This window comes from Adiantum capillus-veneris, chromosome 10 (assembly GCF_014529385.1).
Source record: "Adiantum capillus-veneris isolate H3 chromosome 10, ASM1452938v2, whole genome shotgun sequence".
NCBI classification, from domain to species: domain Eukaryota; kingdom Viridiplantae; phylum Streptophyta; class Polypodiopsida; order Polypodiales; family Pteridaceae; genus Adiantum; species Adiantum capillus-veneris.
Genome location: NC_140940.1, coordinates 120,331,949 through 120,346,429, shown reverse-complemented (window position 1 = coordinate 120,346,429; position 14,481 = coordinate 120,331,949). Strand labels below are relative to the sequence as shown.

The window sequence follows — 14,481 nt, the reverse complement described above, 5'->3', positions numbered from 1 at the left end:
ATTGTACATAGTACTTATTTTGTTCTATTTCCCACTTATGTTCTCAAAGCTTATCATCATTTTGAGTTGTGAAGGAGAAGCACCTTTGTGCTTGTGTGCTATCATGGTGATGTCTTTCTGTGCTTGCAAGAGCTCTAGCTCTCCCTTCTTTATCTCTTTATATTTTTTTCGCTGTCTTATTCGTTTCCTTGTTCTTACTCTTTTCTTTATCTATTTGTTAAATGCATTTTCTTCTTTTTTTTTTGTATGCAAAGAACAAACACCCACTCCCACAAACCAAACTTCTTCCCAAGCTTTGCCGCAATTGAGATAGACTAAGCGGTACTTAAACCTTACCAACAATTTGAACTACCACCACCTCAATGCATGTAATACTTTGTTGTTGTGAGCATTGTTCCTACTCTACAGTCTTGTGACCTCAACCGATCGCCATGCAAGGGACCATTCCCTACACCTCATTAATTTCAAATCCCCAAGGACTCCATCCCACTGCACAATTTTTCAATGTTTGACTTGATTGACTAAGGACTAGCAATTGAGCTCACTATGAGGCAACTTGGCTTCTTCAATAACTTGAAAGCAACCCTCATGCCTCCAGCCTAGCCGTCCCTTATACTCCTTTCCAGAAACATCAAGCACCAGGAGCCCGTATATTAAAACATTTAGTATGGGGTTCTTTTCGACTCAATCTTTTCTTTCTTTTTTTTGCAATCTAATGCCCTGAACCATAGGGGGCACCCCTCACCTTTGACCACTAGGCCGATTCCCCTCGACTCTCATTTCAAATCTTGTATTATATCTAGAGTGCCCGCTTTTCCTGGTAACCAAACATCTGTCCGTTGTGTACATAGTCTTCTCCTGCTCAAGTGAAACAATTTTTTTTTTTTTTTTACATGAAATACACTCGATTTTAACAAAAATGGAAAGCTACAATCGATGGCTCACTTAGTATTCATATGTTAAAAGGTGCAAAGTAATATTTCTTACATCCCACCAGGAAATGATACATGCATGCAAAATTCTTGCTCACCTGCTTCTCATTTGTCAAATGCATCTAGACCGGGGAAAGGCAAGGTAAAAATCGACCACCGATCACTGATGGTTGCCTTTGAAGAAGACACAAATACAAAAGCTCTTTGTGAGCCTAAAAAGCTCTTCAAGCCTGTTCCCATAAAAACATACTAAAGCTCTTTCCCTGCCCACATGACAAAGAAGAGAAAGCAATCTGGCCCAAGTCTATTGTTCAAACCCGGGACAACTCTTGCTTTCCTGCTCTTCACCACTCACTGTGGTAAAGCTCCAATACAAATCACCATACAGTCACCAAAATTCAAACCTTATAAACCAGCAATTCTTACTAATACCACACTTCCGCAGCTTGGAGTCCTTTGACTAGAAAAGTCTGGGTACCTACCAAAATCAAAGCTCAAATGTTATCCATATTCAGAACAAGTTTTAAGGTGCCTCTTCTGGAATTTGTACAATACCTCAATCCTATCACGTCTCGATTGTTGAGCAGTTCTATCCTCATCACTTTTCCAATCACACATGTGAGCAGAATTAGATGAGGGGTTGTATTTGAAATCATCGCCAAGAAGTTCTTGCACTATTTGTGAAGTTTCTGAGATATCATCCAAAGTCTCTTGAGAGTACTGCATAGATACCTGTGGCATTAAACTTTTGCAGCATGATTACAAAAGTATGCACTCTTGCCCTGATTAGAGTCAAAAATCTGAGGACAATCAAGGCAAGGAAGCAAAAAGGATGATGCCAAGAAGGGGGAATGTGGTGCAGAGCCCATAAGAATGGCAAACCCGCAGTCACCGATGAAGCATATAATTTGATTCTCTTTGCATGATCAGAAATTATTCAATAAACAAGGCAAAGGCTCACATTCGCATTTTACAACATAAAGTTGGAAAGGAAATATGATACCCTTAAATGAAGTGACCCATTTGCAAACGAAAAATGCTCTCTTTCTGTTTTAGTTGAAAGAAATCATGAGGCCTTGAAGGGACCCATTCTAAAACCAGGAAAAAATGCATTTCAAAAATTTGTACGCCTTTCTTCGTTCTCTCCATGACATGTTTGGACATCCCAAAATGTAGCTGCTATGCGATAGTGGACACCTCACCAAAAGCCTGCAGCCAAACTCCTTGCATTTCACATGCATCAAACATCCAATGTGAGTCCCCCTCCGTCCCTCCCTCCCTCCCCCCCACCTGGAAGGGCTCCATCCACTTGCCATTTGCCCTTTACCTTACCGTCCTGCTGACCTCCACGCTCATTCTCCTGCTACGCTCAATCAACCATGCAATGCACCCCTAGCAGTCAGCCATCTCCTACTACCCTGCACTAAATGGCTAGCTGGGCACAAACCCATGCTAGCAGCGTTTCCTTGCCCCCCATGAAACCAATTGGCAATTCAAGAGACAAGCAGTAGATGACTAAAAAGATTTGAACACAACTGTAACTGAGAAACGTTGCAAACAAGAACGCCTGCAAGAGACAAGAGAGAGGCAGAGTTCCCCTTTGAGATGCATTGATCCCCAACATAGGGCCCCCTTGCGGTGTTTCTTTATAACATTGATGTCAAGCAAACACAGTACAACTACTCTCTGCCCGGAGAGACCACTCTCAACTGGCAGCTGGCCTCACTTATATGATATATGAAGTGAAGAGAAGAGAGATCAATAGTGCTCCATAGTGTCGCGTGAGAAGAGCTCTATTTTCTTCAAGTCACTCCTTTTCGGGAATGGCCCTGCTTTCTTGTGAAATCCGGAACGATAACAGAGGACTCGCAAGGAGAGAAACAAGGTGGAGGGTCAAGTTGGCATTCTGAAACAATTGAATGAAAAACCCATATGAGGCTCTTCAATGAAAGGACCCTTTACAATTGTAAACTAAAAATCAAAGCGGATCTCAATCATTGAATGCTTCACATGCAAAAGCCTAGTGTATGACTAAGGCCAGGCTCAGATGAGCCAAATGCCCAACTTACGTTATGCTTGGCTGCATCCGCCCATATGTTCACACAAGGCGGGAACTCATCTCAGCCAGCAATGATACCTCAGCATGAACGTGGTCGCCTGTGGGCTCGCTGGCACTGCCCGCGTTTTGCGCTGAAAAGTGGCCCAGTAGGTCGAGAGAAACACGAATTTTTTTTGCCCAATCCACATGTTCCATGGAGAACAGACGCACCTTCCCCTGTCTCATCCACCAGCCCGTCGCAACCAGCCTAATTCCCTTCTTCACTTCACTATGGCTTGTTCTAGAAAACCAAAAAGGAGCATGAGCGAGAGAGACTTTAGTCAAGCCTTTTTCGTTGGTGTTTTCTTTGCCTTTTAAGGTCACAGTGGTGGCAGCACTGGCAGGGGTTGTGTGTGGGCTCTTCGATGCTCCATCCCAAAGAAAAAGATGAATGATTTAGCGTGAACGCAAACGAGGTAGGCTTGGTTGATGTTGACTGTTGAAATGAAAGGCTATTAAATGAAGAGATCACGAGTGATCACGAGTGTGCATGACACGGTAGCTTGGAAGATTCAAAGTGTAACAGGGAAGATTCAAAGTGTAACAGGCAAACACCATCTGCCAACGGAAAAGAACAGACAGAACATACTTTAAGCACTTCAAAACAACTAAACTAAGAGAGAGAGAGAGAGAGAGAGAGAGACACAAGATGCGGAGTGGCAAAGTTCCACCCCAAGAGAGCACTGGGACCCAACGATGGCACCTCTTTCGGTGTTTCTTTATATTGCTTCAACAGGTTACAACACCGATGGCTCTGCCCTGTATCTGCTCGTGCAAGAAAAATGCCAGAGAGAGAGCCCACCGCATGAATTTAAAGGCCCACGGCCATTCTTAAAGCAGTTTACATGAAAAGCAACAAATCCCAAAATCATATGGTCCAAAAGCATTTCACTGAAAGCAGCCAACGTATTTCACGGAAATCCGTACACTGCCACGTCAGCAGCCTGTCAGCACAAAATCCAGAAGTCCGTACAATGCCATGTCACATTGTCAGTGCAAAATCCACATTGTCCATACAACAACCACGTCATGAGTTTTTACACCATAGTCTTCTGTGTGTGTGTGTGTGTGTGTGTGTGTGTGTGTGTGTGGGTCTTGCTTTATTTTTAATATTTGGGCCCCATCAGACAGGATCCCATAAGTTGGAAGGATTTTTAATAATTGGGAACTCTTTTAATGTTTGGCCCACTTGGCGAGGAACTGTAAATTGGTGAGAACTTCTTCTTTTGCTGCTTCTTCTAGGGTTTAGGCCCCTCAGCTGAGATCTGCAAGTCAGCTAGGGTTAGGTTCGGGGAGCCCTAACCTGGTTGAATCTCCAATGGCCTGACACGTCAACAATTTGTGACATTCCTCCTCCTTGAAAGAAGAGTAATCGTCCGCAATTACAGTATATCTACAAAACAACTCTAGTTAGCTCAAAAATATACAAGGGTCGTTCCGAGGGACAATCAATTTTCTCATTCCATATCGGAGCTCTTGATATTGTGGTGTAGCAAAATTAGCCATCACACCTAGACCACAATGATCTATAACAGGTGCCTTGATGCACTAAAATTACATACCCAAGCAATCTCACCCAAATCACATTGGGTCTCCAAGGTTATCAGCTCAAGGAGAGACGCCTGATGATAGTTGTCTAGGAATTTCAAGTTGTAATCTACTAGGGTTTCTATAGCAAGCATTTGAAGATACCCCACTCTGCTAGAGGCTGCACTCCGAAGGAGAATGTCAAATGTCATGTAACTTCGGCCGAAAATTTCCTTGAAAGCTTGCCAAGTCCTTGGAGTGCACAGCTTGGTAGCTATAGACATCCACCACCGCATGGCACTGCCTCTGAGAAAAGCGGTGGCTCGAAAGATCTTTGATTCTTTTGAGTAATTCCCCATGGCATAGATGTTGTCAAATTGTTGCAAAAACAGTAAAGCTTTCCTTGGATCTCTCTCCCTCAAAAAGCAAAAAAAAAAATCTTGTGAAATCTGGAAGCGCCATCTTGCTCTTTCTGTTCTTTGGAAGGACAAGTATGCTTTAAGAAGATCACACAATCCAATACGGACAGAACAAACTTTAAGCACTTCAAAACTAGTGGGGAGAGAGAGAGAGAGAGAGAGAGAGAGAGAGAGAGAGAGAGAGAGCGATGCACGAGACACGGAGTGGTGCCAAGAGAGCATTGGCCTCAGATGGCGCCCCTTTCGGAATTTCTTTATATTGCTTCAACAAGTTACAACACCGGTAGCTCTGCTCTGAATTTGCTCCCGCAAGAAAAATGCCAGAAAGAGAGCCCACCCCACAACCATTCGAAAGTAGTTAAAATGAAAAGCTACAAATCCCAAAAGCATTTGGTCCAAAAGCATTGCATTGAAAGCAACCAGCATATTTCGCGGAAATCTGTACACTGCCACGTCAACAGCCTGTCAGTATGAAATCCGGAAGTCCGTACAGTGCCACAACAGCATGTCAAAGCAAAATCCATACTGTCCATACAGCTGCCTTGTCATCACTTTTTACGCCGTAGTCTTTTTTTCTTTTTTTTGAGTGTGTGTGTGTGTGGGTCCTACTTTATTTTTAATAATGTTTGGCCCACTCGGCGAGGAACTGTAAGTTGGTGAGAACTTCATCTTCTTCTTCTTCTTCTTCTTCTAGGGTTTAGGCCCCTTGGTTGGGATAAGCAAGCCGGCTAGGGTTAGGCTCGTGGAGCCCTAACCCGGTCAAATCTTCAGTGCTTGACACATCAGCAGTTTGTGACTAGTCAATGTTTTGTTTTGAAAAGATTCGTTGAAAAGATTTGATTTGCCTTTTTTTCTTCACTCGAACTTGCTTCAAATGCCATGCTTGGCGAAACAACACTCCTCCAAAGGTGTAAACCAACATGCCTATGGTATCCTTCATAGGGATAGCGGTTTTGTGAGAATGGCTTCTGTTAATGAGCTTGCCTTCCCTTTTCCTCGAGCCAAGAGCACAGATTTTCTTGCTTTGTTCATGGTTAAGATATTTGTCAACTAAGAGGAAACGGCTTTGTCAATCATGGAAAAGGAGTGCAAAGACGTATAAAATCCTCGAAATGCTCAAAGAAAGCTGAAAGTTTACCAAGAGCTTATGGACTAGATTGCTAAAATGTGGAGCCATACTTTACCTTTATGCAAGTGAATTCTCCATCCTTCTCCAAAATGTTGGACCACATGAATTTACTGAACTAAGTAGTAGAGAGGGTCCCAAAATATCAAACATAATCAGAAGATCCTCCCACACTTCTCGAGCTTTGTTTGTAAGAGCGGAATTGAGCAACCACCAAAGTTGACAATCCATGAACCATGATAGGTAAAGCACCAGATTTTAGAGAGGATCAATATGGCATAGTTACAAGGTGAAGGTGGCGATGCATGATGACACACCACACATTGGCACTCTCCAAGAGAAGTTCATGAGGAGGAGCCAAGTACTTTTTTCTTTTAAGTAAGATTTTGGGATTGAAGGCGCAGGTACTTGTAAGGATTAAGAGATAGAAGTTGGAGAAATTAAAAAGGGTTATTGTCAATGAGGAATTAAAGTTGAAGGTGCTAGGAAGAGGCTTTTGAGATAAGAGACTTGTAGGGATTGAGGGAACAGATCAAAATTGGACTAGTGAATACAGTAGATACCGTTGTTGAAGCCATTGAGTAGACAATGTGAAAGATATCGGCTTGATGAAATTCCGAAGAAAGTTGTTCATACATGGAAGAGATTCTCCGAGTTGGCCAGAAAATGATAGCAGTAGCCGATTCAATAGGGGTGATGAAAAAGGGAGGATAGTTAGCCTCTGGAGGGTGGATTGGCAATCAAATACCTCTAGAAAAAGGTTGTGGGGGACAGATGAAAACCGATTGTTTTCAAGACCAGAATTCACAGCACAAATTTATAAGAAAGAGTTTTTGGCAGTGATCCATGCTCTTCCTCAGTGGCGACATTACCTACTTGGAGCCGATTTCATGGTCTTCACTGATCATCAAAGTTTACGCTACTTCTTGTCACAAAAGCAACTTTCAGAAAAGCAAATGCGGTGGGCTAACATTTGTCAAAGTTTTACTTCCAGATTGTCCATGTTCAGGGACAGAAGAACTTGGTGGCAGATGCTTTGTCTCGGAAGGCGCTCGTTTTGGCTATTTCCGCGATTCACATAGAAGCTTCGAGGACATGGTTGATCACTACGCCACAGATCCGAATTTTTTGGATGTATTCACTCGAATATAGAATGGGGAGGTAGTAGCGGGATATTCCATAGGCGATGGCTACTTGATGAAGAAAATGATGTTGTGCGTTACACAGCGTTGAGGGAAAAGGTTCTAACTGAATGCCATTGTCCATCTTTTACGGGTCACCGCCACATCAACACCACCTTGAAGGTGTGGAGCGTTACTTCTTTTGGCCGAGACTCAAGAACGATGTGGACAACTTTGTATGCAGTTGCTTGGTATGCCAAAAGGTCAAGTTTGACAAGAATAAAGCACAAGGATTGTTATAGCCTTTACCCATTCCCACGCGCCCCTGGAAAAGTATTGCTATGGATTTCATTTTTGATCTCCCGAAGACACAGAGTGGGCATGATGGCATTTGGATAGATTTAGCAAGCAAGCTCACTTCATTCCAGTGAATAAAACAATCAAGCCGGATCATTTAGCGAGATTGTTTATTGCACAGATTTTCAGACTACATGGCATGCCTGAGACAATAGTCTCCGACAGAGATCCCCGTTTCACGAGTTTGTTTTGGAGAACTATTTGGGAGAATATTGGCACACGGTTGCAATTCTCATCATCATTCTAGATGGGCAATCTGAGATTGCAAATTCAATTGTACTGGATCTATTGAAGTCTTACATTTCTGATCAGAAGACTCAATGGGAAAAAAAAATGCCCTTGGTGGAATTTGCCTACAATAACACGATCCACTCTTCGACGAGGAAGGTGCCATTTGAGATCATAGAAGATGCTCCACCCTTCCTTAGCACGAAAGATAAGATTTTTGCAGCTGACCAATACACGAGGGACTTGGACACTGCATTTGCCAAGGTCCATGAGGCTTTAGCGAAATCTCAGGAACGACACAAGAAGGCAACAAATCGACATTGTCGCGATCTGAAATTAAAGGAAGACGATTGGGTGCTCTTATGTTTTGAGAAGGCACACCTAAGAAAGAAAAAAGGGAAGGAGCAGCTTTTTCCAAAACTTAGCATGAGGTACTATGGCCCTTTCTAGATAAAAGATAAGATAAATGATGTCTCCTTTAGATTGAAGTTGCCCGATACTTGGAAGATTCACAATGCATTTCATGTGAGTCTATTGAAGCCTTTTAAAGGCGATGTGCCCGATGATGGGGAATATTGGCACACAAAGACAGAAAGATAAAAGGTAAGGTGATTAGGCGGTTCTTGGTTACGTTCAAGAACTATCCCAGATTGGATGCAAAGTGGATGGAGGAGAAGCACCTAGCGGATACTCCTCAAATTTTGGAACTTTACCTTGAAGCATTCGGTTTAGCAGAGTCTACTCCGATAGAACCCCGATTTCAACATGGGTGAATCTAGTGCAGCGGGTTTGCACAAGAGGGGAGTCACTCCGCTCCTTTGTCAACGGATTACCTCGATTTTGAATAGAGTCACTGATGTCCCCATTTGGGTTTCAGGGATACTGATGGGCTGACAGTGTTTTGTTGTATGACTTTATGAACTGGAATTCCCGAAAATAAAAATGATTGATTTGTACGTGACTTGTTTGAGTGCAGGAACTAAAAGACGAAAGACTGCATCATTTCGGTCTCATAAATCTCTATAGAAATGATTGCAATAAGGATTAGTTAATCAGACATCCATGAGGTCCCAAATGGATCTAGATGCGATTACTAAATATGTTGCCGATTAATCATCTCGGGTTGTGTCTTCTTTTGTGAATTGTTTTAAAGTGGATCTCTGCTGTGTCGAGGTAGAATCTAGACATTGGGTGTCCAAGTTAGTTACACAACTAGTTCACAAAAGCTCTAACACAACATGAGTATTATGTACACCTTCGGGTACATGGATAACAAATGAAGATGCAGACCGTGTTGTCAAGGTGAGTCAACAACCAATTGAAGTTTTTTTCTACCATACAGAATGACATGAGCCAACTTCCTTTTCAAGAAGTGGAGTGGCATTTGAGATACCTCTCTTGAGCACCTTTTTGCGCGCTATGATATTCCAACACGAGAATCTCTGTGAAATGTGTTCGATCACTCTGAGTTTCTCTACTAGGAAGGGGTTTTCTAAAGGTCATTGATCATCGAGTACGCTACGAGGATTGACCACTAAAGTAGCAAGTTATGGTTATAGCATTCGCTTCTCCATAAGCAGGTCAAGTATCATTGGCATATTGTTAGTATGCGCATGAACTCTTATGTTCATGAGTTCCAAGACGGAAAGAACTGCCTTAACCACATACGGGAGAACATCCCTGAGATCCAAAGTGGATTCACTCTATTGTGAACCGAGTTTGAACATATGTTCACAGAATGCTATAGCTAGAGCCTTATCTACCTAAGATTTTGCAAGCCGTCATTGATGCTTTTAAGGTGAAGAGTTTTGATAACCTTCACAAGAAAGAGACGTTGATGGACGTCAAGAAGACACTGCCGGTGTTAACAAAAAGCAAAAGGAAAACGCGGAAAGAGGTGCCGCAGTGCACAAAGGATCTTCGGATCGGAACAGTCGGCCTACCCTGAGCAAGGGCCCCAATAAGAACTTTCTCTAGTGAGATGGCAGACTGATCTAGACATTTCCTATGCAGAGGATACGAGAGGTTTAATATCTTCACGACTAACAAAGCACGATTACGCACAAGCACAGATACCTAGATGGAGTTCTAAGAAGATTATCCTTCTCGAGATTGAGAAGGCAGATTTTTTTTTTCGACACACCAGAGGACCCACGGGGGAAGATGCTTATTCTTGTCGAGGCTGATAAGGCAAACTTACATTAACAAAAGGAAACTTCCAATCTGTTGGAAAAACGTGAATGACGAGTTGCCACGTGACTCATAAGATTGATGATTGGTGAAAGATATCCTTGAGGTATTAGAGGAAGGACATGAATTTCTCCCGATGAAGTTGAGTACCCCATCTACTTTTGGACCAGTAAGTTAAGTATTGAATTATTGAAATTTTTTTAATTGAATTTTTAAGTTCTCTTTTGAGAAAGGACCGGTTCAACTCACCATTGAGCAAGATTAAAGAAAAAAATCCCAGTTTCTCCTCAGGCAATTTAACTGGACCTCTACAATTGAGGACAACTATTTATAAGCGAGAGGGATGTTGCTAAATTAGCTTTATCTGACAGAAACATAATTCTAAATGAATTATTAGATTTGATAATTGGGAGAATTTTCTCGCTTGAGACTCCAGGTTTTTCTGACTAGAGACATTTGTATACTAGTGCGTCATTCTGAGTAATGACAAGAGCATAGTGAACGGGAATATCTCTAGGGCCACCAAGTACGGGTACTTTTGATCCGTCACATCGGATGGGTGACAGGGAGCATCGGGAAGAAATATTCCACCATCCAAGAATGGACATCCCTGATGCACCATAGGATGGGTGACATATAGCATCGCGAAGGAGATTGTATCGTAAGTTCGGTGGAAAAGGACTAGGTGATTAGTTATATGTAATGCATAATTGTTGTCTCTCTCCTTGTGGGTTGTCAAAAATCCACTAGCACAAAGGGTCCTCAAAACCAAGAAAAATGTAATCAGTCTCTGAATATTGTTATTCTATCACAAAAATCTCGAAGTGCACTAGTATACATCTACAATTTACAGCTTTAAATTTGAAGCCAATCAAAAACTGGTATCATACTGCTACTAGCTGTGCAAAGTTCTGAGACTGCTCTTCTTTGTCTATATTGTTCCTCTCATTTGAGTAGCTTGGTGTCTTCTTCAATCGCAAATCATTCATTTCTGCAAAGAAGCACTATGGAATCACATTTTTCTTGCAAACATATAATCATGAACAAACTCAAGTAAAAACTGAAGGCCATTAACTCAAATTGTTTCCTTATATGGAAGCAGGATATAGAGGTAAGAGACCTTTGCGCAAAAAAGTGTATCTCTCATGTGCCTCTGCAAGAGCCTGCTCCAACTTCTTCATTTTTTTAATACTCCAAACATCAGAGCTAAATTGTAAAGAACATGCATTGTGAGTTCTCTCTTTCTCTAGATCTGCCTCAAGGGCTGTGTTCATTTGCTTAAGCTTCTTTATGGTTTTGGCATCCTCTTGCAATTGATATTTTGCAGCCTCGAGCTTAGCAGCCGCATACTCAGAACTAGAACTTCCCTCTTTCTTTACAACTAAACCCGGTCTGGCTTTGATCTCCACATCTATGTCAGGGGAGAGCTGAGTCAAAGTTTTTCCGTTAGTATTAATTGCTGACTTGCTACCTCTCATATCCCTCTCTTTTTGCAAGTCGCCTTCTAGAGCATAGATTTTCAGCTTGAGGACAGAGATTGCAGCTTCTCTCAACTGCGCTCCTGCCTCTGCCTCAATCTTCTCCGTTACATATTCTATATTTTTCTCCTTCAATTCTTGTACCTCATGCTGCAGTCGGGACACATCTTCTCGCAATTCAGTGACGGTAGTATCAGCTTCATTCAGTCTTGAGTCAGCTAATTCTGCCCTTCGACATGCAAAGTCAAGGTCCTTTTCAAGCTTCTGCAGTCTTTCGTTCAGCGCATGGTTGATCTGGCTTTCAGAGTGGTGATTTTCTCTTACATCTGCTTGTTTTTTAACTGACCTACAGCAAGTAGCTATCTGAGCCTACACTAGTAGATGTCGCTGACTTTCTTATAACTCATTAAATCTACCATGGCTTTTCAAGATGCCCAACCATAGCTTTTCAAGATGCACAATTCTAGAAAATTTAATTCCTAAAAGCAATCAAGCAAATACATACCATATCATACGCCAGATGTGCATAACTTGATTAAATGCCCCTACCACTTTTCGGGCCTTCTAGTTGCTTCAGTCCTTGCAGCTCCTGCATCAGGTGTTCTTTTTCTGATGAAAGCTGGAAAAAAACATTGAAAGATGTTCAATTTGTCCAAACCCCAAACCTTCTGAAATGGCAGAAACTTCTTGCTTGCAATACCTTGATCATCCTATGATAAAGTTGATGTCATGCAGAAGAGATTTTAGACATTACACACCATCAAACAGACACCTGATTGTTTGAGTTACGAAATTCAAGGAGATTCTTTTCAAAATTCATCATGTTCTGCTTGACCCATTCCAGCTCGCTCACAGCACGACTTCGTGTCTCAACAATCTCTTCGGTCTTCCTGTGAAGGTCTTGATGGTACTCATGGAGCTTTGCAACCAGAACACATATCTTCTCTTCCAAGTAATGAGTATACCCTTTACAGAAGTCATATTCACCAGCAAGGTGCCCAGCTTGAGCCTTGCAATCGTCTCTCTCTTTTTGAAGTCGCTCCATTTCTTGGTGCTTGCCTTCAAGTAACACAGCAGCCTCATTTTGGGTTTCTCGAAGGCGAGATTGGGCCTGTTGAAGATCCTTCTCTGCCTTCACAAGCTTACGACGGCAAAGGACCTGTGTAGCCTTCACTTGGCATTCCAAGAGCTCACGCTCCTTCTCCATGGAAGAGAAGAAGTCTCGCAACTGTTCAATTTCTCTGCGCAGTGACTCCTTCTTGGACTCATAAAGGCGTTGCCGCTTCTGATCCAGGTCCTCCAGGCCCTCCTCGATTGCACCCAATGCCATCTCATGAGGCCTGTTGGGTGGTCTGATGCTGCTTCCCTTGACTACTTCGACAAAAAGACCAGTGTATCTACAGCTGGGAAGTCACTTCCTGCAGCATGAAAATACCTTTATGAGTTGAGGACTTCAAAGGCCTGTGTTCGTAGCAGATTGGTATGCAGAGACATGCTCCGCCTGTTGAAATGGGCAAGACTGATGTTGAAGGAGGTCCAAAAGGCGCTGCTTTGAGAGCTGCGTTCAGGGCCTTGTGAAGTTGTAACCAAAGTATGCTGCACTCTGCTGGTCCGCTGCAGAAGAGAAGCGGGAGAGGACAGGAGAGGAAGGGGAACGACAACCGGTGCGCACTCGACGAACCGGCAAAAGCGAATAACGATCTCCATTCGCAAATTTGATTTTTATTTTTATTTTTACTTGGTGAGCCAAAGGTCCTCTTTCCAGTTCCAGGATGCACAAGCCACCACGTGGCATTAGATCTAAATTAAATAAAAACTAAAAAAAGCTGCGCTCCCGTCAAAAGCTCTTTACAAAAAATGTTGCGCTGCGATGAAAAGCTCTACCAGCTGAATCGAATAAAGCTCGAGGTCGTTGCTTTTCTCAATTGTGCTCAGAAGCAGATCAACAGACATCGTTGGTTTGCCATAAGCAGTTCGAAGCTCGCTATTGCTGCTTTGCTGAATTGCGCTGACAAGCAGTTCGCAGGTTCCCCAGACGCAACAGGTTTGACTCTATGTACTCTTTGAGAGAGAGAGAGAGAGAGAGAGAGAGAGAGAGAGAGAGAGAGAGAGAGAGTTGGAGCCTTGTCAATCACCTAGTAGCTTTTGAGTGCCTCCGTTGCACCATTAAATAAAACAGAAAAGTGGTAGGTCATTATATCACGAGCTCAATGCCACATACCTTCAAGATAGAAGCGTAGGTGATTGCAGATGCCCTCTCTTTGCATCTATTGAGGGCCAAAACAACCATCTAGGACAACTGCCCCTTCCATCTATGGTGGGCAAAAGGCTCAAGTCGCTTCTCCACAGCAACTCGCTTCTTGTACAGAGCGCGGCACCTGTGCGAGCGCTCATGGACTTTTTGGTAAACACGAGAGAAGTTTTTTGCGTGGTTATAGCGGGTTCGCAGGTTTCTGGACTGCAGATGAAAAGTGGTTGGTGCCATAGCTATGCATGGCAGTTGTAGGACGCTATCAATGAGAGCATGTTGCAGGGTGGAGGAGCATGGCACTGCAAGACGAACAACTGTCGATCAACGCATGATGTAGAGTGGCTGTCAGAGCATGGTGCGGGATGGCCATCGGAGATTTGAGAAGTGTGTGAGAGAGAGAGTGGCTGTCGAGCATGGTGCAAGGTGACCATCAGAGAGAGAGAGAGAGAGAGAGAGAGAGAGAGAGAGAGAGAGAGAGAGAGACGCCTCGTATTTGCTGCAGGAAGGATGGCTGCACACTAAAGCAGGGAGATAATGTTGATAGGATAGGAGCTTGAGAACCGTGCGTTCTGCAAGGAAGTTATCTCGCTAGGCAGAGGAGCTTGATTGGATTCTAAATGCACAGTGCCGTTTATATAGAGATAGCGTAAAAAAAGCACTGGTTTACGTCGTTGACTCCCTGGAGAATGTGGGCCATAGCTATAAGCGCTTCAAATGTGAGCGAGGTGACCATGCTACTTGTGTGACAGCGATC

General features: G+C 43.0%; 1 protein-coding gene and 1 long non-coding RNA gene across 3 annotated transcripts; both read right to left on the bottom strand.

The window, feature by feature from the left end:
* Window positions 1-922: 922 nt before the first annotated feature.
* LOC147449551 (uncharacterized) lies at window positions 923-12,095 on the bottom strand. Of its 2 annotated transcripts, XR_015189441.1 has the most exons (3): window positions 11,982-12,095; window positions 1,488-1,652; window positions 923-1,410 (listed from the first exon to the last, which is right to left on the bottom strand). It is a non-coding gene; the product is annotated as an uncharacterized LOC147449551 (long non-coding RNA). The 2 variants fall into 2 exon arrangements; XR_015189440.1 differs by lacking the exon at window positions 11,982-12,095 and having other exon boundaries at window positions 1,488-2,179.
* Window positions 2,228-13,163, bottom strand: LOC147449550 (uncharacterized). Its single transcript, XM_086521975.1, has 4 exons — window positions 12,249-13,163; window positions 12,026-12,095; window positions 11,119-11,817; window positions 2,228-10,989 (listed from the first exon to the last, which is right to left on the bottom strand). The coding sequence occupies exons 1-4, from the start codon at window positions 12,804-12,806 to the stop codon at window positions 10,883-10,885; spliced, it is 1,434 nt and encodes a 477-aa protein (XP_086378101.1). The 5' UTR covers window positions 12,807-13,163; the 3' UTR covers window positions 2,228-10,882.
* Between the last annotated feature and the right edge of the window lie 1,318 nt (window positions 13,164-14,481).

What these genes read in the sequence shown, in the direction of transcription:
- LOC147449550 (XM_086521975.1), bottom strand. Translation starts at nt 12,806, where the DNA reads ATGGCATTGGGTGCAATCGAGGAGGGCCTGGAGGACCTGGATCAGAAG. An exon ending in TTCGTAACTCAAACAATCAG is followed by an intron (nt 12,096 to 12,248) that starts GTGTCTGTTTGA and finishes GTTTTTTTCCAG; the next exon opens with CTTTCATCAGAAAAAGAACA. An exon ending in ATACACTTTTTTGCGCAAAG is followed by an intron (nt 10,990 to 11,118) that starts GTCTCTTACCTC and finishes GCTTCTTTGCAG; the next exon opens with AAATGAATGATTTGCGATTG.